At 48.1% G+C, this 26,992-nt stretch overlaps 1 protein-coding gene across 1 annotated transcript in view; it reads left to right on the forward strand.

Annotated features, from left to right (window-relative positions):
- Nucleotides 1–280: 280 nt before the first annotated feature.
- The window catches only part of CLMP (CXADR like membrane protein), a 76,925-nt gene continuing 50,213 nt past the window's right edge, over nucleotides 281–26,992 (forward strand). The window contains 1 exon segment of the mRNA XM_036992605.2: nucleotides 281–685. Coding sequence (XP_036848500.1) covers nucleotides 658–685 — 28 coding nt within the window. The 5' untranslated portion in view covers nucleotides 281–657.

A 26,992-nucleotide genomic window follows, 5' to 3' on the forward strand; every position in this document is an offset into this window, starting at 1 on the left:
GAGGGGAGTGGAAGCGGAGACTGAGCGCGGCAGGGATGCGCGAGAGACGCGGGGACAGAGCAGGACGGCGCGGGCCCGGAGGCGGAGGCGGCTGACGGGGCCTCCCGCTCGGCTCTCGGCCGCGGCGCCCCCGCTCCGCCCGCAGAGCCGGTCCGACGCGGCGCCCCCGGCCTCCCCGCGCGCCGATCCTGAGCCGCAGCCGCCGCCGCCGCAGCCGCCGCGCGGGGCGGCCCCTCCCCCGGCCTGGGGCCCGCGGGGCGGGCGCGCGGGGAGCGGGCGCGGGGCGGGGCGGCCGGCGGAGGCAGCCGTGTGGCCCGGCTCCCTTTCCCCCCCTCACTCTCTCTTCACTCCTTTTTCTTTCCAAACAGGGAAAAGTGTTCCCCGCAGCGGCGGCGTCCTTCCGCCTCGCCCTCTGCGCCCTGAGCCCGGCGCGAGCGCGTGGGGCCCCCGCTGGAAGCCCCCCCGGCGCCCGGGAGCGCGGGGACCCGCGAGCGGGGCGCGGGGTGGGCTCCCGCGCCGGCACATGGCCGCGGCCGCCCCTCGCGCACCCCGAGGCGCCGCGCCCAGCTCGCCCTCGGCCCGTCGGCTGTGCCCGGCCGCCCCGGCGCCCGGCAGCGGCTGCGGCTGAGCGGGGCTGTGCCCGCGCCCGGCCTCGGGATGACGGTCCTGCCCCTCCTCTGGCTCGGTGAGTGCCGCGGGCGGGGCGGGGGACCGGGTGGCCCCGGGCAGGTCCCCGCGGCCCGGAGCGCGCGCGACCCCCCAGGCCCGGCCTCCCGGCTGCGGACGAGCGCCTCCGGCAGCGCGGGGCCACCCGGTCGGCCATCGGAAGATCGCGCACATCTGGGCCCCGGAGCAGGCTTGGGGCGGGGTGTGTGTGTGTGTGTGGGGGGGGTTTCCTGGGCGAGTTTGGCCGAGAGGCGCTTGATGTGGAGGGTCCTTTTGGGGGTGGCATTTAGTTCCAGGAGTATCTGGGGGAAGGAGAATTGGAGGAGGGAAGGTTTATTCAGGGATTCTTTCTGCCAGGTTCCTGAGGGTGGGGGGAGCTTTTTTGTTTCAAACAGGCGCCTTGAGGGCTCAGATTAGAAACAGATGTGTTGAAGGGTAAGAGGAAGGGAATGGGGGAAGAGAGGGGAGGGGGACTGGGCAGAGCGCAAGGAGAACCAGGCTGGTGCCAGCGCCAGCACGACCCACGGAAGGGAAAAAGAGGGAACAGGAGAGGGTGGGAGGGAGAGAGAAAAGAGGAGAAAGGACTGTGAAGCCCAGGAGGAGTGATTGAGCAGAGATGTCAAGAAGACAGAAAAAATGGAGTGAAAGAGAAGAGCAGAGAGAAAGAGATTGTGGGGCAAAAAGAACCCCACATGCAGCCCTTCTGGGTGGCCCCAGGCAGGACTCCTGAGGCCTCGGAGGCCCTAAAGCACAGACCCCCATGGACCGAAAGCCTGCAGCTTGGCAGACAGGACAGGACGGAACAGGTCAGGGATGCATGCCGGCAAGAACAGACAGAGGCCAGACGGAGTGTCTGAGGCCTGGGGTGGGGAAGGGCCGGTGGGAGAGCTGAAGAAGAGTCCCTGTGCACCCTGGTAGTCAGGGCCACCTGGAGACAGGACCAAAGCTTAGCCGGAGTCCAGAAAAAACAGAGCCAGCCCGTGTGGTAGAGTGAGCACAGCCCTGGACACCAGGCCCCTGGAGAGCTAGTTCTGGTTTTGAACTGTCTAGCTGGGTGACCTTGGGCAACTCACTCACCAGCCGGAGCTCCAGTTTCCTTAGCTCCAAAGCAAGCCACTTAGGTGGTTCTTAAGTGCCTTCTAGCTCTGACAGCCTTAAACACCAGGAGTCTGACGGTGCCTGATGTCTAGAAAAAACCCCAAACAAAAATGAAGAGGTACTAAAAAGTAACCCTGAAATAGATGTCTAGAGCTGTCTCTCTCTCTCTCTCTCTCTCTCTCTCCCTTTCTCTTTTTTTTTTTTGAAAGCTTACAAACTGGCTAGACCATATGCATACCTTTCTAGGCCAGTCTCACATCAACAATCACCAGGTTAGAGGAATAAAAAAAGTGGGTTAGCCTAAACTTGCTCAAGTAGGGCAGGTGGAGGACCACTATTTTCTAAGCTCTTTTAGATACTGGCCAAGTATTGCCATACTGTTCTTATACACAGCTGGCATATCTGGATGGCACCTTTGTCACCTTTACTGGACTTGACCCTTAAGCTACCAATCACCAGGTGTTCAGTAGACACAGAGGTAAGAGCCCCATTATTAAAAACAGCTGGAATTCATTAAGTGCTTAGCTGAGCACTTTATACCTACTATCTTGTTAACTCATTTAGTAGACCAACCCTATTGACTACTCACCATTATCCTGACTTTACAGATGAAGAAATCAAGGTGTAAAGAGGTCAGATAACTTGCTCAAGGCCATAGATTCATAATTTACAGAGATGGGATTTGAATGCGGGTTGTTTTGCCTCCAGAGGAGATTACTCACCGAACCACCATGTGTAGAGTCCTCCTCCCTCACTACAGAAGGGCTCTTAAAGATGTTCTCTGTAGTGGAATCCAGGTTAGTCCTCCTCACGGAGTGTAAGATGCCAGTGTGGTCCTGCCCTAAAGGAGGGGCCCCGGGAAGGGAAACAAAGCTCAGAGTGTTCCCACACCTACTCTGTACCAGCACCATTTGGGCCCACTTAACAGCGGCATGTGGAGTGACCTTGACCCACATGGTCAGTTGAAATCAACTGGCTTTGAAGATAGTTGGCCTCCTTAGCTCAAGGGAGAGGGGAACCTACCAAGACGTGGATCAAAAGACGCCATCAGGTCACTGGCCCCTCTTTACTGAGTGCCTGCTTTGTATAACCATTCCTCTGGTGAGAAGCTGACCTGCTGAGCTGATGTTCTGTCTTTATCACAGAAGCTACCATTCATGATTTCCTTCGTGGTTCTGTCTTTATAAAATTGTTACACATTGAAGGCCATGCAGGAGAGAGAAAGTGGCATACTGACTTAGAATTCTGCCAACTCGATGTTCATCATTCACACCTACTGTCAAGCTTTTGCCACACCTGTGTCTTTGTCAGACGTATTCAGACTCATGACATCCCAGGTCTAAGTTGATTAAACTGTTAAAGTAGAAAGTCACAGAGTTGATGAGCTGCAGGGTCTGGACAAGGAGCAAAGCAGGAGAGCTGCTGTGAGCCGGGTGAACCCGTCTCTGACTGCTGGCCCCGCGTCAGTCAGAAGCCCCCAGGGAAGCACTCCTGTGGGCTGGGTGATCCTTTGTGCAAAGTGGTTTTGAACGGTGGAATGCCTCGGCACACTTAAGCAAAGCCAGAAAGAAACCCTCAGACTTGCCTGAATCCTAAAATTCTCTACTGGCCCCTTAAAGGGACAGTTCCAGGGCTGCTTTGTGTGATTTCTGGCCTCTTTTTACTGGAGAATGCACAGTATTGAAGGGGAGTTAGGAGGGCTCAGAGGTCATAATCTGAACAAAGATGCATCAGTTGACTCCATGCTTTCTGGATCTGCCGTGAGTGAAATCAAATGCCCTGCATCTCTAATGTAAATGAACAAGTGATGCTCTCAACTCCCTGGAGGAGAGAGGGGACTTCATAGGCTCCCCCTTTCCCAGACCCCCCTCAGTCCCCAACCCCACCCCTCTCTGGTGCTCAGATCCTCAGGATTCCACCAAAACTTCTCTCCTGGACTCCTGTAATAGCTGCCTCCTTGGTCTCCTGCCTGAACTGTCTTCTCCGCCCTATACACTGCTCCAGAGTAACCTTGCAAGGCCGCTGGTATAATGCAAACAGATTGGATTTAGGAACCTGGCAAACTGTGTGGGGTTTTGTTCTGACTCCCTTGCCTGTAAAGTGTGGGTGTGCATGGGGAATCTTGAATTCAGAATTTCTACAATTCATGATTTTACTCTTCTCTTCCATAATTCTTTAGCAGTCTCCATTGCTTTATAATATCAAGTACAAACACTTCATTCTCATGTGAAAGATTTTACACAATATCATTCACAACTCCTCCCACCCCCGACAACTCTCCAGGATATCTGGATCACTTCCTATGCCCTAAACATGCCCAATGCTTTTTTTGGTTCCATGCTTTTGCTTATGATAGCCCCTCCATCAAAATGCCCTTGAATGCTCTGCTCCTGCCCATCAAAATCTTGTTCACCTTCCCCATGTTGCCTCCCCCATGGGGCCTCCATGATTTCTTTCCTTCCTTCCTGTGAATTTCAGTAGCTCTTCTGTTATGCTGCTTTGTATTATAGTGATCTGAATGCTAATCTGGTACCCCATGAGAGTGTAAGCTCCATGCAGAGACGGACAGTGTTTTACTCAGTTGTGTACCACCTCCAGTATCTTGCATGAACTATTTGCTAAAATAATTGGATTTTCAAAACATTTGGAACATTTCAAATCAAGAGAGGTGAAAGACTTGGAGGAATATCACTCTTTGTGGAACAACACAGTGCTAAAGAGCCCTGTTTTAACTGTTTGCTTTTGTGTTAATGCAAATAGGACCAGTACTATTTTTTTTAAAGCATATATAGAACATTACATGAACAGGGACCAGAAAATGTATTTGTTATACAAACTTATTTTGTTATACTGAGTATGTTCGTACCAGATCAACAATAGACATCTTGTTTGAAACTTCTGCCAGGATAGGGAATGAGCTTTGCTTCCCTGTAAATGAGTTTGAGGAAGACTTGACGGCATAGTCCACTGGTCTGTAGTTTAATGACAAGTCTTAGTAGGATTCCACATCCTTCCCTCATCTTCCAACATTAATGTTGATGGTCATAATCATGATATATTCCCAGTAGGCTCATATCTTGTCTCATCCTATTTTTCTCCTGTGTATGCTGGGCAGCGTACGCATGAGCTTGTCATGAGCATACCAAATGGTGATAAACTAAACAGACACTTTTTAAAAGTGGAGTCAAAGATTGTCAGAACTAGGGGAAAGCTAAGAAAGTATTTAAATCAGTGGTTCTAAGAATTTTGAATCCCAAACCACTCTGAGAATCCAGTTCTTAGAAAAAGACACCTATACATCAAATTTTGACTATAACTTCTAGGAATTCATTGGCAGCCCCCTGCCCCGCCCTAATCCTTCCTTGGAACCCAAGTAAATCCTTGATCCAAACCTACCCCTTCTTTTAACATGAAGAAGGAACCAAAGTTTAGAAGAATTTAGCTAAAGTTAAACAGCTAGCTTAGTTGAGGAGCCGAGACCGGAGCCCTAATTCCATAATCTGTCCTGTCACACATTTTTGAGGCGGAAAATGTCTCTCCCTCCTTTTCAGCTCATGTAGTTAAATTCCAAGATCACAGTTGTTCTTCAGATGCTTTAGTTAAATGAGCTAAATGCTGAGAATTGGCATTGATTTTTATGTTGAGACATTGCCTGAAAAAATAGGGCAGATGTTGTAACATTTCAGTTTAGCCATCATAACTGGAAATCCTGGAAACTTCTGCAGTGCCCTGTGTAATATGAAGATGTGGGTGTGTACCCAAGGAAGAGAACAGGAAGTCAATAGCTTTAGGTCATTCATAGCTGTTGGGTTATTCTGACCAAGTCATACCACCCTGAGCCTGTTCATTTCTCTTCAGATTCAATTATTGGGCTAAGGATATCTCTCAGTTTCCTTATAGCCCTAACATTCTCTGACTTTTCTTTTTTAATTCTGAGACTGCTGGCTGGTCCAGATGTGGCTGTGATGAGGAACACATGGGTGTCAGCGTGCTTCTCTGATATTTTTCAGGCACTGTCCACTCATGGCATTGGTAGTATATGATTATAAATCCAGAAGGGCCGACTACCTACTGGGAGGAGAGCGGGAGTGACTCCATCCTGGTAGATGGGTGGGTCCTGGTAGCATCATCCAAGGTCAGGGTGGGTGGCCAGAGACCTCTGCCCAGGAAGTTGAGTAACTGAAATACTCATCAAAAGGACCTCATCCTAAGCAGAGTTACCTGCAAAACAGCCCCAAGCATGGACACCCAGGGTAGTCTTCTGTATAGAGGGCCTATTGTGTGAAACAGTTTGCAAGCTTTCAGCATTCTCTTCAATTTTTAAAATGAAGGCATAATATACATATAATAAAGGGCACCCAGTGAGCATAAGTGTGCAGCTTAATGGCTTCCTTGCATGGACCTGAACTTGGGGTTGGGTTTTGAAATATAAATTATATATTATTTAGTTTATTGGTAGTACGTGAGAGAGGATTACATGGATAAACTTATTATGATGGTAGAATTCATTTCTAACATTTGTACAAGCTCTAGCAGTTTACAAAGTAGAGTAACATACCTCATCTCATCCTTTATCACTCTTTGAGAGTAAATGTCATTATTATGCCATTTTACAAATCAGTAAACTGAGGCTTAACGAAATAAAGTGAGTTTCGCAAGATTACTCTGTTAGTAAACAGCTGAGCCAGGCCACCAACACAGTCCTTTAGAGTCCCAAGATCATTTGCTTTCCATTGGCCAGGAGGCACGTTAGTTACTCTGAAATCAAGGCTTCCGTGTTACCAAGAAGAGAGGGTCAGGCTGAGGCAGATTTCATTTACAGGATGCCAAATGATAAATTCCACAGTGGAAAATTCAGTTGGAACATTTATCACCAATGCCCTCCCCCCAACTCCATCTAAGTGGGTAACAAATGGTCTGTTTGGGTTAATGACTATTGTTTATAACTCAGAATTACTGCATATGTGGTACATGGATTACTAGTTCCTTCTAATTAATCAGGAGACTTGTACTCAAGGTTATAGTTGTGGTGACCTTGCTGTGCTTCGGGGTCAGAAGTATGAACCCCCTTTATTAGCACGCAGTCCTGAGGTAAGGTAAAGGTGTGTGATTAGGTATAACTTGCCCTATTTGTTGCTTTTTCTAAATTCCTGCTCTCAGCAATTTCAACTTCTTTGTTTCCCATCCCTGCAGAAAGAATGCAAAGTATACTAAAAAAAAAAAAAAAATTCTGGTTATCTGAGCTTCCTAACGGTCTGGATTCTTGAAACATAAAAGTCTATTTCCTTTGGCCCCATGTAGCCCCAGATGGGGAAGAATGCTGAAATCAAACAACCTTTATTTTGTTAGTGGCAGTCAGTTGCATCACTCTTGTGTGTAGCCTCAGCCAATGTCTGGGGGTGATAAGACTGAAGGCTGCTTTGTTTCACTAGAAGGCAGGGGAGATGGCTGTTTCCTTTGTGCCCAGACTGAGGAGAAAAAATGGGCACCCAGCTTCAGAACAGGTCCCCAGGGGGTGTGGAATGTTGGAAGGTTTTCCGAAGGGACACAGCCGAGGGCAACTGGAAAGTTCAGGTCACAAAAGGAGATGGAGGGGACAGGAAGAAGAGGAAGGCAGAGAAACAGAAACAGTAGAGGATGAAAAAGCTAAGCTAAAACTTTGCTGACCTTCTAGTGTTTACAGAGCAGCCTCTCTGAGCTCTTCTGTCTCACGCATGGCCCGGCAGCTCCTTGGCCTCCCTCTCAGGCTCGTCTTTAGCACTCACGCGTGCACTGTAACATTTTCTACTTCATTCACGCACACTCATGCACAGAACAATTACAGAGGATTGGTGCCTCCTATAGTTCAGGCCCTGTGCGAGGTTTTGAGAGGTCGATGGGGGACGAATATTCCTCAACAAGGAATTACAGATACACCAAAGTGCTGTGATCACGGAAAGTACCCAGGTTTCTAGGAGTCCCAAGGAGGAAGCAATTTAATGAAGCACTGCCTTGTAGAAATAGGGTATTTCTTGCATCATAGGTCTTCAAGGGCTGTGTCTGATGTTCCCCTATCCCTTACAGCCCTTGACATCAGTGAGACGGGTGCCAAATAAATAGCTGATGGGTTGATGGGTCACCGCCACCCTCATCGGAAAGGATGTTTAAGTGGTGTGTGTCCTTGGCACCCAGCCGGGTGCTTCCGGGAGGGATCGAACTCCCTATGTCCTTGCCTATTAAAAGTTACGGTCTCATTCTTCATCACAACCTGCCAGCTACATAGCTATTCTATTTCCTCATCCCTCGTGGGATGTTAAAACCAGAGAAAAGAGAAAGAGAAGGAAATAACACCCGATGAAATAGGATCTCATAATTAAGCATGATGATCTATTTGCCCACAGCTTCAATGGTATTTGTCCGCATGGAAAGAAAATAGGTTCATGCCAAAAAGGAATTTTCTGTTCCAAAAGATGTGCATTGTGTTGAACAGAGATTCAGCCCCTGGTGTAGTCTTACTTCTTTTCTTGTTGGGAGTGGTTGCCGAGCTGGAGGGGGAATGAAACCTGGAGAGGGAAATGACTTTGTGACTGCATTGTTTAAATTTAGGCTTGGGTTTACGGAGATGGTTCAGATTTGGAGCAATGAGCCTTCTAACCTAGCCTCTGTCACTTCTCATTACTTCCAGTGACAGTTCCAATGATTTTCAGTCACCCTTCAAAGGAAGCGTGGGACAACGACATGTTAGCCTTGTGTGTGGACCAACAGTGTAGCAACTTCTCCAAGAGCACCGCCCTGGGGAACTCAGACCCCAGCCTGGAAGCTCTGCCCAGCCACCTCATCATCGTGTGACCTTGGGCTTTCCCCTTCCCGCCCTTAGTTTTCCCATCAGTCGTTGGCATCTAACAACAATGTCATAGTTCTGCTGTGAGAATCAAATGAGGCGAATGCATGTCAGGAATTGGTACATTATAAAGTAAATAAAAGTTGCCATAGGGGGCCAGCCTGGGGGTATTTGAAGGGTGTGCTTGAAGTCAGCTGACCCCAGGCCAGCAGGAGTAGCCTTCAGGGTTTTGGCCAATGCTGGTCCTCCAGCTTGCAGACAAGTTCGCAGGACCCTTCCCCAGAACCCCAAGGGGTGCAGAGACCCCATCTGTGCCCCAGTAGTCTGGAACTGCTCTAAGAGAGTAACTTTTTGTGTATGTAGCCCTGGGCAAGAGGCGCCCTTCCCTACGCTGCTTGGCACACTGTGTGCAGGTTGCTAAAACCCTACCCTAGCAAGCCTTCTTTTTGGACTCTGTCCCCTCCACTGCATGTTCTGGGACCCCTGTGCCTGTGTGAGCTGCTCCAACCTGCACAAATACTGGGTGATTGATTTCTGCTTTGGGTGTCAAGTCATGCTTTACGGAGCACTTGTCCTAAGGTACTTTCAAACAAGAAATTTCTCATATCCTCATGACAACCTGTGAAGCAGGAAGCTTACGCCTGCATTCTAGGTCAGAAGAGGAGACCGCAGTGGTAAGGTGTTCTGTTCTAGGCTGTGTCGCTTGAGTGTAGCGAAAGGGAAGTTTGGAGCTAAGTGCCTAATGCTTCATCACTGATCTGGGAAAGACAGGAGCAGAAAGACAGGTGGATAACATCCATCTAGTGACACACAGATAGGGGACCACCAGGGACCGAGATGCCCCTGGTCTTTGAGGATTCGCCCCCACAAGGAGGTGGAAGTGCCCGCAGTCCCCACTTTTGAGGCAGTTATGTGTTCTGACCAAGATTATATTCAGTGAGCCCAACACCCACATTCAAGATGTGTTGAATTAGATTTCCTTTTTTGATTTGGGAAGAAAGGAAAACCTCAAGGTGAGAAGAAAAACGTCTGTTTTTTTGTTTTTTTTTCCTACTGACCTGAACAGCAAAGAGTGTGATTTCCCTCCCCACTCAGAGGGCTCAACTGAGTGTCCCAGATTTCTGCAGACCTAGAATTCCTACTCAGAATGAATTCTTGGGCCAGGCAGGTAGAGTCTGGGTTTCCAGAGGGGGCCTGATCTCCATCTGCTTTCCCCTGGCGCTGTCCCCCACCCCCCCAATCCTGCTCCAGCCAATAGCGAAGAAGTGCGGCAGGTTCCACCAGACCCCCTCTCCACCCTCCAAGGAGGGAAGGCAGAAATGGGGCCACCTCTCTGCAGCCACCTTCTCTGCTCCACTGCCTCTTGCTCCCTGTTCCTGGAGTCCTACAGCTCCCCAAGCCCGGAGGGATCCAGGTGACAGTCCTTCACAGCCTGCCACCTTAGCCAGACCTTCCCCTTGCTCTTCCTCTGTCCCTCTGGGCCCAGGGCAGCCTGCTTTCAGACCTGGCACACAGTGAGAGAGAGAGAGAAACGTACCCAGACAGACATACACGAGAGATCAAGAGACAGAGATAGAAAGAGGGACAGAGACAGAAACACAGAAACCGAAGACAAAGGTGACTCTGTAAGGCTCACCTTTCACCCGCGTCTCTTCTGCTTGCTGTCTGCTCTCCCACCTCTCCAAATCCACATTCCACAACCTCCAGAGAGCCCCATCCCCAAAGGGTTTGCTACCAGCTGATCCTAAGCTAGTGGGGCTGCTCAGCCCCTGGTCAGCCCCCAGGCCTCACCGCTCACACCCTTCAACACTCCACCATGTGGGGCTGACATTTCCCTTTGCTCGGTTACCTTTTCACCACTTCTTCCCTGCCTGGTGCCCACCGTCCCCTCCGGACCGCAGGCTCACCGTCCTCTGTCTTATCTGCAGGGGCTTCCCTGACTCTCCCAGGCAGAGCGTGGCCCTCCCATCTGGACTCCCATAGCACCTCTTCACCTCTCTGGAACGGCTGTCACATGACATTATAGTCGGGGGTGCTCCGCCTATGCTGTGGATCATGAGCAGGGGGACAGTATTGTACGGTCTACAGTCCCAGGCCCGGGGGCTGGCATGTGTCAGATACTTGGAAAGGGATAAATGGGTGAGCAAGCAGCTTGGTATGAATGACCAAGCTGATGAATGTGAAGAATAAGCTTATAAAAGTAAAGATGGCACCTCTTCTTAGAGTATCTTTAGTGGAGAGTCTTCGTCATCAAAAAAACCCCAAGAAGGAAATAGTAACCTTAGGCATGGAACAGAAGATGGTGGAAATATTTGCAGATAATGGGGCCTGCCTAGTGCACCTCCAAATCTGCCACCTGGGGGTTAACCGCACTTAGTCCGTGGAAGGACCGACTCCCAGCCGTTGTAAGGGGAGTGTTAGAGCCGAGCAGTCAGCAGTCAGCGCGTGGACAGGGCCATGACACCCTGAAACCCTCTGCTTTAGGTCTGGTTGTGGGCAACCTGTAGCACTTCAGCCCTTTTAGTCTTTGATGATTTACTTTCCATGTAATAATTTTCGGGGTATGTGGTTTCTTCCAGTATATTCTAAACGTGAGCCTCACCAGGGAACAAAGGCAGCCCGGCCATGCTGCACAATTCCTTCCCTGGACCTTTTAGGGCTTCTCGGGAGTGAAGGGCAAGTCAGGGGGCTCCTTCCCTGGTACATGGAGTCAAAGGTCCTCCCCCCTTCTTTCTTTCTCCTCAGTCTCGGCCGATTCACCCTCTACATTACTAATTATACCGAAGTATCACTGAGGCCGGGCAGGCAGGAGAAACAAGTCAGTCAGTGATCTCAGGAAGTGCTGGTGCGATTTTAACAATACTGTTTGCAGGCTTAGTGCTAATGCGTATTGTAGCTCCTTTGCTCTTCGTGACAGCACTGTGAGGCAGGTACTGTCAGCCTCCATCTTACAGAGACGGATCAGAGAGGTTAAGAAAATTGCCCAGTGCCACCCAGCTAGTTAGAACAAGAAGCCAGTCCTTCTGGCTCCCAAAGTGTGCTTGTCACACGCCTCCCCAAGCCGGCAGCCCCCCTTGGGAGTGACAGCCGTGTCCCACAGCAGGCTCTTCGCTGGCTTGCTCCTCATCCCCACTCCCCTCACTGAGTGGGCGTTGCAGGGCACTGGGAAAGATTGTTGCCAGGTAGGGCTGCTCTGTACTCTGGGAAGACTCATGGTTTCAGAGGTGCAGGACTGAGGGGTTTTCTCAGCACATGGAACGCAGGAGTTTAGCAAAATTAGAAGAGTCCTGAGACAAACATTCACTGGGGTCCCCCCGGCAGTGGAGTATCTCATTAGTCAAAGCACGATCCTCAGACTTGCCGTGGTTTTATCACGGTAGCTTGTCAGAAATGCAGGCTCTGAGGCCCCACCCAGACCCAGTGAACCAGATTCTGCAAGATCTGTGTGGGATCTCCACAGAACATGAGAAAACAGTGGAGGGACTCCCAGCAGGACAGGAGACGGGGAAACAGAAGACCCACCCCTGCATTATCTGACCTGGGAAAAGCTCTGTGATGACCTCAGCTGGTGTGCGTTGACACACGAGACTGAGGTTCATAGGCTGAGAGGCAACCAAGGTCCCACATCTGACCCAACTGGGGTGAGAGGCTGGAGGGAGTCTTCATGCCATATGGGCAAGAAGTGATTGATGACAAAGCTTCTGTCTACCCCTGAAATGACGACATTCTTATAAAGGCTCTGATTCATTCTCCCTTTTACTGGGAGAGGCTGGAACTGTTGGTAGCAGACGGAAAATTAGCCAGAGTGTGTGCAAGGGCCCCAGCATGCTCTGCTCTTGGAGCCAGGTGCTCAGCCACTTGGATTAGAAGCATAGAAGTCAAAACAGATAATAGAGCTGTGCTTGGCAAGTAGTAGACTCTTAATAGTTATTGTTGAAGGAATAATGAGACTCCAAAAGTGATACGACAAACCTGCAGGTTTTCATCTTTATGCCTGGCTCCTTGTCACAAGAACTACCCCAGCTTTGCAAACAAGTTATCAATGGTTACCTGGCGTCTTCCCCGTGACAATCGCCTTGCTTGGACATCAGCAGAAGGGGTTGGATCTGGGCTGCAGGTGAGCAGCTGGCTGGCCAAGTCCTCCTATGCGCCGGCAGCTTCTCTAGACCTTGTCTTATCTCAGAGGAATCCTGGGTCAGAGCAGTTGTTCCAAGTCCTTTCAATGATGGTGGTGGTGTGTCATCTTTTGTTCATCTTGTTGCTCTCAAACCTGACTGTCAGATGTTAAAATAACAGGCAGCCGGCAAGGCAGGAAAAGAGATTTGTGTTTCTGGGCTTGCCAAGCAGCCTCGTACTAAAAGAAGCATAACCCACATTTGTCAACTTTCTCTCTATTCCAAGTCACATGCCCAGCAGGAACTCTGAGCTAAGGGCTGCCCCAGGGAGGGCACGACGGGCAGGCCTGGGGATGAATGTGTTCATCTGTTCAGGTAGAGCTGTTTCGGACAAAGCTGATTTCTGCTGTGATATCATCCCACCCTGACACCATGACATGAAACCGACACCGTGAAATGAAACCATTGCTTTTCTTATAATAGGAAGAGATGGTTTTAGAACAATTTCTCCTGTGTGTGTTGTTCTCCCTGGGATCTCAAAGGGCTTGGTTTGTGGGTGAATTCTCTTAGAAGATGCAGATTTCCATTAGGCAGTAACTCCTGTGTCCTTGGCTCTGTGGGTGGAGATGGACCCGTATGTGATGCAAGACCCCACTCACTGAAGTGTGGGTGGGGGGACCAGCCTGACAGAGGGAAGAGGAAATGGTGAAAGATGCCAGACAGAATGTAATTAAATGCCAAATGTTTGGAACAGACAGGAAGTGAAATGGGAGTTCAGGAAAAGAGTAGTCATTAAGGTGTAGGGTCTGACTTCAGCTAACGTGGAGCAAGAATATGTGTCACATGAGGTGATACACGATGACTTGGAGGCATTGCATCAGGGCGAGTGAGGGGGCAGGAGCATGGAGCCACAGAGCCTGGGGGCAGAGGAAGAGAGAAGGGCAAGGACATGGGGTTGAGACGATTGTAAAAGAATTGTGCAGTCTCACTCTGGAAATACACATTTGTAGTTCAGAGGCCAATTTGGGGACCTCCCCTGGGCAGCGTTGAGAAGTGACCTCAGTTGGGCACCTCACTCTTTGGGCCTCAGTTTCCACCCGGCACTGGGAGAAATTGAAATGGGGAATTTCTAGGTCCTTCCCACTCTGCAGGTAGAGGGCTCTGCAGTGTTCCTTTACGGGAGGCCAGGACAGCAGAGCCGGGTGATTCCTCAGAGCCTCCCCACTGCAGGCACTGTGAGACGCTGCCCTCAGCTACACCCCTCAGCCCCTCCCTGCCCCCAAGCTCCCTGCTGCTGCTCTGGCCAGGCCCCCAGTGCTTTTCCCTTGCATGCAGAATAGACCCCACACAGGCTCTCCCTGCCCCGGACCCTGGCCCTAAAGATGAACCTGGCTCACCGTCTTTGCCCTGGAATGCTCTTACCCCTCATTTTTGCAAGGCTGGCTCTTTGCCTTCCAGGTTGTAGTGCAAATATTGCCTCAGTGAGACCTTGTCTGAGTCCCACCTACCTTCTCCAGTCTAACCAGAGCCTTGCCTGCTCACTCTCACTTCGCCCTGTTATATTTTCTTCCTATCGGTCATCACAATCTGAAATAGTCCTTACCTCTGTTCATACACTCATCTACTGTCTGTTTCTACAAGAGTCTGGACTTTATACCACTGACTTTTGTATCCTCAGTGCATAGAACATGTCTGACATGGAGATAGATGCTCAGAGATTGGGTGAATAAACACATGCTCTGTTCTGTATGGCATACGTAGCAACAGAGAAATTTATAAATGAAGAAAGTCATGCAGGAGCCCTTATTATGTACAAAGATCTATGTACACATTATTTCATTTAATCCTCATAACAACTCTACCAAACAGATACCACTGGGATCCCATTTTACGGAGGAGGGCATGGTATGGTACAGAGAGTAATGGTACCACTACAGAAGGTTGCACAGCTGTAAGCCATGAAGTCAGGATTTGAATCCAGGCAGTCCGACTATAGAGCTGGTGCCATTAGTTAATGTGCTATTAAGTCATCTAAGCCAGTGCTTCTTGGACTTTAAGTTGCTTATGAATCCCCTGGGGATCTTGCTACAATGCAAGATCTGATTTAGTAAGTCTGGGGTGGGGCCTGAGATTCTGTTTCCAGCAAGTTCACAGCCAGTGCTGCTGACCCATGGAAAATACCTCTCAGGAAGAAAGGGAGAGAAACTGAGGCGTCCTTAGCTCATATACCTAGTTAAGGGCAGAGCTGGGATTCCGGCCCAGAGTGCTGGCTAGCAGCCCAATGCACTTTCAGCAATTCAGAACTCCAAGGTTTTTAAAGCATATATAAATCGTCAAAGAACGTTTGCAGGAATACAGCCTCCTGGATTAGAGATTATGAAGGGGGCCCATGGTACTGACCTACACTCCCTACTGATTCCAGCCAGGGTTCTTGGTTGCCTCTGGGCCTCCATGCCAGGGCATGACTGTTTCTTATTTTAAGAGACAAGAGTGATTTCCCCAGAATTTCTGAACCTGCTGCTGGCACACTCAGCCATCCAGGCGTGTGATGTCCAGTGTACACCCCGCCACCTCTGCCTCACGGAAGGAAAGCACCGTTACCTCGGGTTTTCCAAGTCCCTCTGGCTGCCATAGGGTCTGCTATTGGAGTGTTGCTTATAATGAGAGTTAGTCAGCTCGTCTGTGCGGCCTCCACCCTTCCCCATCCTTCCCAGCTCCTCTCCTCCTGACACACAATATCAAATGTAGGCTTGTCGAAAACTTTTACAAGTCGGCCCGTATCCCCTTCCCCTCAGCAGAAATTCCTTTGTGGAAATGACGGTCCCTTCTCCATTTGGGCAAACAACAGGACGCTAAACACTCGCACAGAGCCCTTTCCACCCTGGGACAGCTCTGAGTGCTGAGAGGGACTTTCTGCTCCGAGACGGAGTCGCCCTCCCTAGAAACTGCCACCAACTGAGGCTACAAAGATCAGGAACTGCCGCCATCGCCTTGCAAGTAAAGCGCCTTCCAGCTTATGAAGTGAGGTTTTAAATCATCTGGGCCAGGCACTGTGCTGGACATGTTCATGTACATGTCGCCTCACGTAGTACAATCACCCTGAAGTATGCAATGTCAGCCCCCATTTGACAAACGAGGAAACTGAGGCTCAGAGGGAGGGTGTTTAAGTGACTTGCCGCAAGACAGAGGGCCAGTAAGCTTCAGAGACAGTGTCCTTTCTACTATGTCATAGCCACACATCCTGCTTCTACTGAAAAGCCTCGTGGGTAGCAGAAAGTTCTTTCCTCTATGTCTTCCATCCTGCCCTTCTCTTTTAGAACCAAACCTTCCCATTTCCTTTAACCATTCTCCCTTGCTATCATAATAGGCTAGCGTTAACTGAGGGCATGTGACATGCCAGGCATCCAATATATAGGCTAAATTAATCTCCATAGGAACCTTAAGATAACCTCCACGTTACAGACGAGCAAAACGCTGAGACCAGAGGAGTAATTTGTCCAATGTCAGGAAGTGACGGCAATCTAGGATTTGAGTCGGGGTCTCTTAGTCTGTGAAAATGAGACAGTGCTGGGGTGAGGGATAGAATGAGGACAGTGGGAATCTGAGTGAGAGACGATGCAAACTTAGATGTCTCCCATCGTAACCTTCCCCTACAGACGAATTTAGCACTAAACAGGGCCCTTTAGGGGAGCCTAATCTGTGCGGGGGAGGGGAGGTAGGGCCTGGAGTTATTGACGGCATTGCCCTAGGGACTTATTTGACACCAATTGTAAGTCTTTCAAAAACAGCTTTATTGAGATACAATTGACAGACAATAAACCACATATATGTAAAGCATACAGTTTATTAAAGTGTTGGCACATGTATGTGCCACTGAAGCCATCGCCATAGTCAAGATATTTTAAATATGTCATAAATACAAAAGGATGCTATTCCTAGTAATACATTTTTGAGGTTCTTATCTTTATGGGGGGGCCAGAAGGACTCAGGAGAGATGGAAACCTGTCTCTGTTCCTGGAAAGGTTTGGGGAAGGTTCAGATCCCAGACTTGGCTGCAGACCCGACTGGGAAGGACCCTTCGGCTTCCCTTGTGGATTTCCATACCACTTTGTAGTTTTCTGATTTATTTTGATCTTGAGGCCAGTGCCCACAGTTCCAGCCCTGTTTGGCTTCTCCAGATTCCCACAGACCTTCCATTTGTGTCCAAGACTAAGTTAACCATCAAGATTTTGGGGCTGAAAATTAAGTAAGATGGAATCCAGTGGGGCTGGTCCTCCAGCTCAGAGGAGTCTCATTTTAGATTCTTAATTCAGCAAAGGTAAGATGACCCCCCAGAACCTTCAAGGGGATCTCCAGGAGGCACAGCGTCAATGTCTGCTTGCCATCTTCCCAGATGCCTGTCTTCTCTCTCACCCTTACCTCCTGAAATCCTCCCACCCCCAAACACACACTATATCAGAAGAGCAAAAACACCCCAGAGTGGTGAGGATTTCCAGCAAGGGCTCTGAATGCACAGAGAGAAGCTTGCTCTAGGATAGCTGAAGTGGCTTAAACACCATCTTTCCCCTAAGACCATCTTCATTCCCTTCAATCCAGGTACTCTCTGTCCTCTCTCAACTCCCATAAATGTCATCAGTCCTTTATGTCAAAACTCCCTTTATGTCACCAGTTACCCTCTACCCTTTGAAGTATAATCATTCCCACACAAGTTCTTTCACTCTCTGGCCTGCAGCTTTCCAAAAGCATGATCCTGGTTTGTTCCATTTCCTCGTCATCAGCAGTGACTAACCCATAGTGTGCCACCTTACTTCTGAACAAATGAATGAATGACCCACCTTGTCCTAAACCTCAGGGGAGAGCTGTGTCAGTATGTAAGACCTCAGAGCTGAGCAGGGCGTTACCCCAGGTGTCTCTCACAGCAGATGTCACACATGAAGTATTCGTATATTACATCAAAGATGGCCATTCTCACTCATGTGGTATAAATAGGATGCAGGAGGTACACGCACTGTCTGTCTTCTTTACATATGCTGTTAATGCTCAGCAAAGGTGAGGCTTGGCAGGCTTGGCTTATGGAAAGAAATCGACTGCTGTCATTGGGGAAGCTGTCCCTTGGGGGAAAATAGCTTCAGCAGATGCTAATGAGCCAGGAGAGGACAGGTACAAGTGGGAGAGAGAGTTCTGAGCAAGCCTGGAGGAATCTCAGTGACAAGGGTCCTATTTGCTCCATCTTGACCTTGGAAATAAATCTACCCAGTTGTGGTGCTGTGGACCACCTGTCTAATTCCCTGTCCAGAGAGAGCCATTCCTTCTGGACAGATATGGAAAGGCCCAAGCAGTTATGCCTCCTTAGGTCCACTGAAAAGAAATTCATTTATGGAGTAAACACAATTTAATGTCAAATGTAGACATGCCAAATTAGACATTGCTCAGCCTTTTAGATTTCAGCAACTAGTAAAATTTCAAAAATAAATTTAGGTATGAAACCAAGGCCCATTTTTTAGATATTGCAGACTGTAGATATTAAACAGAAATACAAAGTACCATCGTGCTGTACAAATTTTTCTTAAAAAGAAATGGCATCTCAACAATAATAGCAAGGATAACAAAAAGACAGTTGATAACCATAAAAGGACAGCCCTCTGTCTACAAAAAATATTTACTGAGTGCCAACTGCATGCCCAGCACCATTCTATTTAGAATACTGTCTCATTTTACACCATACATATTGCATTGCTTATATGTTTTCTTATTTTGTCTGTGAAGCTATGAAAATTTCACCATGGACCAGTGGCACCAGTTTATACCCAAGAGTTAGGGAATCAGTAGATAAGACAGCCCTAGGAGGGAAATCTTTGGAGAACCTTCAAGTTTCCACCTGAGGCAGAGGCCAGGATGTGATCCTTTGGAGTAATAAGCTCCTTATGCAGGATCCAGATGGCAAACATCGTCCTCTGATACTTTCTTTGCTTTGTGGGACCCATTGAGGTCTACTCTGAGCTGCAATTGAGACTCACTAGCTTGCAGCCTTTATCGACAAACGCAATGGCCCACATAAATCATAATTCAGCCAAAGCTGAAACACTTCCAACTACATTTTTGGGTCATGAAAGTTGAAGGAAGAACTACCACGTTTGCAAGATAGAGCCTTCTCCCCTTTTCCCTGCCTGCACTTTCCAAAGCTTAACATCCCACTATCATGTTTCACAATGAAGACAAACCAGATGACTTAAGTCTACGGAAAAAATGCTGGGTTGAGTAACAGGGTATGAATTAAATAACCCTTAAACAAACATAAAAAAAAACACCCTAAGTGTTTCCTAATTTCTAGATTAAAGGAAATCCATGGGGGCCTGAAATAGAAAGAGAATATGAAGGACTTCAGGATGTTGCCTTTAAACAGAAGGGCCTTCTTCAGAAGATGGACAGGCCAGCAAGGTCGTCCACAGCAACGTCTCCCCAGAGACCAGACACGTTTTCAGAAGGGGGAAGCGAGTGGGAGGCTGTGTGATTTCTTTTTTCAGTGCCTAACAAATCAGCTCAAGGAGACCCACTGTCAGGCCTAGATGTGAAATACGACATTTTGGGAGATAGTGCTTTAGTATCCGGATGGGAAAAGAGCCAGATTCAGGAAAGACGGTAATTGAAGTCCAGATGATCTTCGCTTGTGCCATCCCTTCCTCTTCACCATCTTGCTTCCCTGGACAGGAAAGACAGACACGGCTGGGACTTCCCATTGAGCATAATAATGCAACAAAAAGAAATTTCAAATTATGTCCTATTCCCAAAGAGCAGCTAGGTTTAGAGGAAAATATACTGTAGTGAAAAGAGGCACATATTGTAGTGCCTACACATATTGTAGTTAAAAGGGGCATTGAAATAAGTGTAAGAAGAGCTTATTCTGAAGGACAAGTCCTGGCCTCGACATCAGGTGGGAAGCTTAAGGTTAGAAGTTTAGACTCACAGGGCAGGAATTTTACAAATCTGGTGGGGAGTAGGACCCCTGGGGTAGTTCCATTTTTCCATCAGCTCTGTGACCCTAGGGAAGTTACTTATCCCAGAATCTCAGTTTCCGTATCTGTAAAACAGAGATGCAACTACCATTTCACCAAGGAAGAAAGTAAGGCTCTGAGAAATTTAGAAGCTTGGCCTAAATCACAGCCTAGCATATATCTTATTGCAAGCCTCTGCTCTGTTCCCTAACCACGCCAGCCCTCCAGATGAGATCATATACATTAAAATGTGTGTAATGAGCCAGGACTGTGCAGTCATTCCTTTGCGGTTATCTGGCCCAGACTCCCATCTGGCATGTACAGACGTTTCAACCCACATCTACATGTGTCTGTGAATATGTTCATGTAAGATTTCTTCACAAATATAAGCAAGTTTATGGTCTGACTAGCATGAGAATACTTGAGGAGTCACAGGACAGAACCATGGAGTCTCCCAGAAATCCAGGCTATGCGGTGGCTCTAGCCGTAGAAAAAGTCCTGGATCGTGGACAGTTGCTCGTGCCATCATGCCAGCACGGATCTCCCCAGCATGAGGGCGCGTGGCCCGCTCTGGGATGACCTTCATACAGCTGTCCTGTCCTTTGTAAGATGTTAAAGCAAAGCGTATCTGCTCTTACCGATCATTATTCTGGAGAAGTCTGGGAAAGAGAGTGTTGGCTTTGAGGAAATCAATGATAAAGAAGAGCGGGAAGTTCCTGGTCTGTACCCAAGGGTTTGAGGGGTGACACTTCCTGCCCCCTGGAAACATAGCATCCAAACAGTAAAGAAAGAAAACTGTAGCCTTTTAGAAAGTCCCTCCAGGAACGGCCACACATTTATTATTGGGGTGCAAACAGCGCAAACCTACTTAAAGAACAGTTTAAAAGTCTGCTTTAGGAGTTTTAAAATTATTCATAGCCTTGGCCCAATGATTCCATTGTTAGGAAGCCTGTGCTAAAGAGATAATCAAATAGAATGTGCACAAGGTTGTGTACAAAAATGTTCACTGAAGTAAAAGCACTGGCACAAACTAAATGTCCCAAAATAGGGAAAGTGGTTAAATAAATTGATATGTAAATCCATATGATTGAATATAATGCTGTTAGGAAAACAAAACAAAGAATTTTCATGACTTGGATAAATGCTCGTGATATAACATTGAGTAATGAAAAGACTACAGAACTGGATATATAGTGAAATCTCAACTTTGTGTATAAATGTGTAAAAAAAAAGACTGGAAGGAAATTTTATAGGTGATAGTTATTTTCTTCATTATTTTTGTCTTTATTTTCCAAGTTTTGTATAGTAAGTATGTGTGACTAATTTTTTAAATGTTACTTTAAAATTCACTTAAATAGCTAAGTGTTACTCCTAAACTGGCTTCTGTTCTGCTTAAATTAAGCACAGCGGCTTCCCAACTGCCCTCCCACCTCCCATCCCACCCGCCTCCCAGCCTAGCCTGTATTGTCTCCAGGATTATTGTCTATGACTCTAAAATGACCAGGTTTATACCTTTGGCTTAATACAAACATATGAAGATAGGCTTCATATGATCTGCTGTTCCCTACAAGCCAGACGCTTTCATATCTTCCAGTCCTCATGCATGGTCTTCCCTCTACTTAGAACACATTTTCCCTCCTTTTCCCCCTGGGAAAGCCTTACCCACCCTTTAAGGTCAAGCTCAGAGGTGAGCTTACCTGCGACCTCTTATCTGTCAGTCCCAAGCAGAGCTGGCTGCTGTTGGCTTGTTCCCAAAGACTTTGCCCAATGTTCCGTGTTTAGCAAATATCATAAATTGTTGTAATAAATGTATTTTAATGTCTCTTGCTCCCACCCTTCCCCACTCCCCCACAATTATAAGACCATATGATTGTGAGGATGAAGTTTGAGACTCACTGGTCTTGGCTGGTATGCCCAGTGCCTGGAGCGGAACGGATGCCCAGGGTTCGCTCATTAAAGAAATCAGTACCAGAGCTGGGACACAGGAGGCAGCAGGGAGTTCTAATAACAAGTAGATAGTCTTTATAAGATGGCTATGAACTGGATTTCCTTCTCGAAAGCAGCAAGAAAAAGCAGGCTTCGTTGCTGCAAAACAGATTTCAGTTAGCCAAAAGGGGGACTTCCATAGGCTGCTATCACTGGAGCAGGCGGATGATGGGGGGAGGGCAATGCCTTCAAAACAGGGTAAAAACCTTATGATGTAAGGGGGCCTGGACCCTGTCCTCAGAAACTGGGAGGTGGACAAGGTGACCTGAGCTAGACTTAGGTTTCGAATATTGTCCGAGGAAATAGGGTGGGAAGCCCTGCTACCTCCCAGAGGCCACTGTGATTCTGCTATAGACCCAGGCAGGTGTCCATGTCAGATGCACTTCCAAACCCAGATCTGCAATTTCAACCTAAAGCCCTGCAGACCAGAAGGCTGTTAAGAGTAGGGCTGATTGTTCACAGCCCAGCAGGGTTCTTGGCTCCAAAACACTCATTAGCATCTTAAGTTCACATAAATATATATGAGGACTGTGGATTCCGCTGGGAGTCCCCGAGCCTCCTGCAGCCAAAGCAGAATCTCTCCCTCTTTGCACCTACCTCCTCGGGGACCTTCTGTGTCCAGCTCTCTCCAGGGAGCCCAGCATTGTGAGCTTTTTTGCTATCAGGGGCCAAGACAGCTCGTTTTCAGGGTGCAAAAATAGACTATCCAAGGGACCAGCTCTGTTCTGCTTCTCCCCTTCTTAATGGTGGCCGAGGGTCCTTGAAGACCAGGGATTTCCCCACTGTGCTCTGTATGGCCCAGTCCTGGAGACGGAGGGCAAAGTGAACCCATGTGGGGAAGCCCAGACTGGATACTGCAAAATTCAGGGCTAAGGGAGATGAGGAAACTTGGGGCTTTTTGTTCTTGAAGGATTCCCAATCTAGTGGAATACACAAAACAAAGAAGGAAAAGCAAAATGGAGAATCTAAGACTCAGAGAAATATAAATGAGAACATAATTAGGAGCATATGAGCCTTGTAAATTCCACAGAGACGAGGCAGGACAAGAGATTGATTCTTCTGGAATCAATCTCAGAAGGCTTCTTGGAGGAGGTTGAATTTTGGCTGTAAAAGGATAGATTTGGGAAGGGTGCCGACGTGGGTAGGGACAGCAGAGCGGGTGTCCTGTCTCCCTCCCAGGGGCACCGCAGGGCAATGGAGCAGGAGGAAAGCCCCTCCAGAGGTTCGCAGGCTCCCGAGCCAGCTCCGTTCCAAGGAACTAGCCCAACTACCACAGTCGTTTCCAGAACTGGAAAGAAAGAAGGGCCTTCAGAGAAAAGCCTCCAAAAGAAGTCAGTTGAGTCCTGATGTACATGGGGAGAGGCTGCTGTGGGTGGTGTTTCCTGGCTGCAGCAGGAGGGCCCCAGCGCTCACTTAGGGGTGTGGTGCTACAGCTCTGCCCCAGCCAGATATATGATCCTCCCGCTGCAGCTGCTCTGTGAAAAAAAGCCCACGTATGAGTTAGTGGACTGGAGGAAAGCAGTGGATGAAGTGGAAAGAAGAAATTAGGAGGGCAGATTTCCAAGCTCAGACAGCATTTTGAGCTCAGATTCTTTGGAAAAGTTTTCTCCAGTCTCACTTCCTTTGCTGACCTTAGCAGGCTGGAGTCCCGCGGTCAGTTTAAGCAGTTTAGTCAGGCATTCTGCTGTCTGACGCATCTTTCCCCCTGGCAGTGGGTCCATCATTCTTCCCTGGGCCTGATAAGAGAGCCCAGGCTCTTCATTTTGCCTCCTGAGGGGCTTCATCTCCCTCCACATCTGCACAGCTTTCCCTTGGACAGGGAAAGAGGCAGATTCCTCAACCAGGAGGAGCTGGCTCCCCTTTCCCTGAGTTCAAAGTCACAGCAGTTTGCACTGGAAGGATCTTTAGAGGTTGTTCATGTCAACTATCCTGGCAGGTACCGTGGTGACTTACTCAGAGCTGGGGCTGTCATCCGCAGTCATCCCCTTGTTCTGTGGTAAGAGGTGGCGCAGGATGGGTGCTACAGCAAAACCTCTGGAGTCCAGCCAGCTGACTGCACACTGCATCTTTCTGACTTGATGGCCATTGAAGGCCTGAAAAGTTTTGAACTCTGAAAGTCTGTATCCTCAGCTACCAAAAAACAAAAGAGAAAGAAAGAAGAAAGGATAATAATAATAATACCTGTTTGTGGCATGAGCTGTAAGATTATGGATAATCATAGTATCACTTGTCATACGTACCACTCGCTAAGTGTCGCACGAAGCACTATATGCACGTTGCCCCAAATGGCCTAGTGCCGTGCCCCAGCACACAGTCACATTTGCTGTGATTATTGCTATGGGCAAACCTAAACGATCGGCACTAGTAGGCACCTGTCTCACTTTTGGCTGCCAATTTCTAAGATAACGAAACTCCTGGGGTCCTCAGTTTCTAGAAGTCAGGAAGACCCCAAAGCAGGAGAGCAGTATGTTCAGTCTGAGAAGTGACTTGCTGACCAGCTCTCCAGCAGTGGGGATAGGCCACCAGCCTCCTAGTCCAAACACAGCCTGCTCCCTCTTGTTTAAACAAGACCACGGAGGCAGGCAGGCAGCCTATAGTTGGGAAGGAAGAAACAAAGGCTTGTTTGGGATTCCATGTAGACTCTGGGCTGTGGAAGCTGTCAGACTGATACACAAGCTCTGTCAGGCTAATAGCTCTTGGCATTCTGGCTGCTTCCCCATGACCATTTATAGTCAATCCCTCCGAAGTCGGTGTAGCCCTAGGGTTGGGTGAAAGTGATGAAGTTGGAGCAGAGGCACCTGCCTGTGGGGAGGCAGGCAGTAACTACTAGAAGCCTCCCTACCTCCAAGTGCTGCAAATTTCCCAGAACTTGGGCTCAACTGCTCCCCCTTCAGGCCTGTGAGGTAAGAACAAGCCAGTGCCAAAGGAGAAGGTGGGAGGGAGGTGGGATGACTTGAATGGAAAGGTCATAGCCACAAAGCATGAGTTTTTAGTGGAGTTCTAATACAGGACAAGTCCAGAAGCTTTTGTGGCAGGAAATGCAGTGCCCCTTGAATTTCTCTTTTAATTTTCCCTTGAAATCGAATTCAAGAAACTTTTATACATAGTGGAAGTAGCAAACTTTTAGCAGAGCTTGGCGGAGGGAAGCTAGACAAAGTCCACAGCCCGTCTGGCAGTTAACAATGGCAAGTTCTACCCCTCTGGTTCACCGTGATTTCCACAGTTTCTGCTGGGAGGTTGAAAGATTGAGAGGAGCGTTTGGAAATGGTTCCCACGGACTTAGGGTTAGGTAAAAAGGGCCCTGTCCCCCAAGTCAGCTCAGTGAATTGCTTGCTAATAAGCCAGCAAACTACAAATGATGATAAAGGGAGAGGGTGGCTGGCTGCCAAGGCCCCAGGTAAACGGTACTTTGAGGTGGTCCCCATGGGCCTTCATGCACCTGCGGGGAGGCGGAATAGTAATGTCCTGATTAACCGTGAGAGGGGTAGCTGGGGGCTGGTGAGGGAAGGATGGGCAGGGGCAGGGCGTGGACATGGAGTACTGACAGTATTGTGCTGGGTAACTATATGCTGGGTTAGGAGCTTTATGCACACTAGTTTGTTTTTTAATGTTCATGACCTGGAGAGGTTAGTTTCGTTCTTACTTGACAGATGAGGAAACTAAGGCTCATAGAAGCCAAGTCAGTTGCTCAAGGTTTCAGACTTAGCATATGGTGGAGCTGGGATTCAAACCTCTTTCTATTCTGTCAGGCTGTTCTTAGCAGCTTCTACCTTATACCAAGGTTAGTTACTCGTTCAGATCACTCCTATGGGGGCTGGGGCTGTTATATAACCTCAGGAGGCCAGATTACAGGCCCAGAAGTGGCTAGAGTGGATATGGGGATCCTTCCATTAGGCTGGAATAACTGGAGAAGCTGTCTCCAGGTTGAGGAGGTGTCTGTTTTTATTGGAAGAACAGACTGTTTCCAGCACAGTGTGGAATGACACTGTCAGAATCTCGTTTTTTCAGGTTCCTTTCCCTAGCATTTTAGAGATGGCGACCCTTCTGGATCTGGTATGACATCCTTTCTTCCTTGGCCAAATGAAAACATACTTGCTTATGTTATAACGTTCTTTGGTTAGTTTCAATTCTGAGGAGTCTGAGGTCCCTCTTAACTAACTTTAGAAAGAGTTTATTACCATGTTTTAAAAACCTTTTAGTGCAGATGCTCCACATCACTAATCATCAGGGAAATGCAAATTAAAACCACAATGAGATGTCACTTCACACCAGTAAGGATGGCCAGCATCGAAAAGACTAAGAACAGCAAATGCTGGTGAGGATGTGGAGAAAGGGGAACCCTCCTACACTGCTGGTGGGAATGTAAGTTAGTTTAACCATTGTGGAAAGCAATATGGAGGTTCCTCAAAAAACTAAAAATGGAAATACCATTTGACCCGGGAATTCCACTCCTTGGAATTTACCCAAAGAATACAACTTCTCAGACTCAAAAAGACATATGCACCCCTATGTGTATTGCAGCACTATTTACAATAGCCAAGATATGGAAGCAACCTAAGTGTCCATCAGTAGATGGATGGATAAAGAAGATCTGGCACATATACACAATGGAATACTATTCAGCCATAAGAAAGAAACAAATCCTACCATTTGTAACAACATGGATGGAGCTGGAGGGTATTATGCTCAGTGAAATAACCCAGGCAGAGAAAGACAAGTGCCAAATGATTTCCTTCATTTGTGGAGTATAACAATGAAGCAAAATGGAAGGAACAAAACAGCAGCAGACTCACAGACTCCAAGAAGGAACTAGTGGTTACTAAAGGGGAGAGGTGTGGGAGGGCAGGTGGGTGGGGAGGGAGGGAGAAGGAGATTGAGGGGTATTACGTTTAGTACACTTGGTGTGAGGGATCACAGGGAAGACAGTGTAGCACAGAGAAGGCAAATAGTGAATCTGTGGCATCTGACTACACTAATGGACAGTGACTTCAATGGGGTATGGGTGGGGGCTTGATAATCTGGGTGAATGTAGTAACCACATTGTTTTTCATGTGAAACATTCATAAGAGTGTGTATCAATAATACCTTAATAAAAAAAACCTTTTAGTGCAAACTACACATTGATTCATTCATCTGAACCTATCGGGCACTTATTTTACATGCCTGACTCTGGGTTCAGTACTGGGAACGGCAGAATGATTAAACTTGTCTCTTCCTATATGAGGCAGATGAATAAACAAGCACAATGTGACATGTGCCAAAACATCAGATGTTTAAAGCAGTACAGATAGCTATTCTCACTCGATTAGTTTTCT

Source organism: Manis javanica, chromosome 6 (genome assembly GCF_040802235.1).
Source record: "Manis javanica isolate MJ-LG chromosome 6, MJ_LKY, whole genome shotgun sequence".
NCBI lineage: Eukaryota > Metazoa > Chordata > Mammalia > Pholidota > Manidae > Manis > Manis javanica.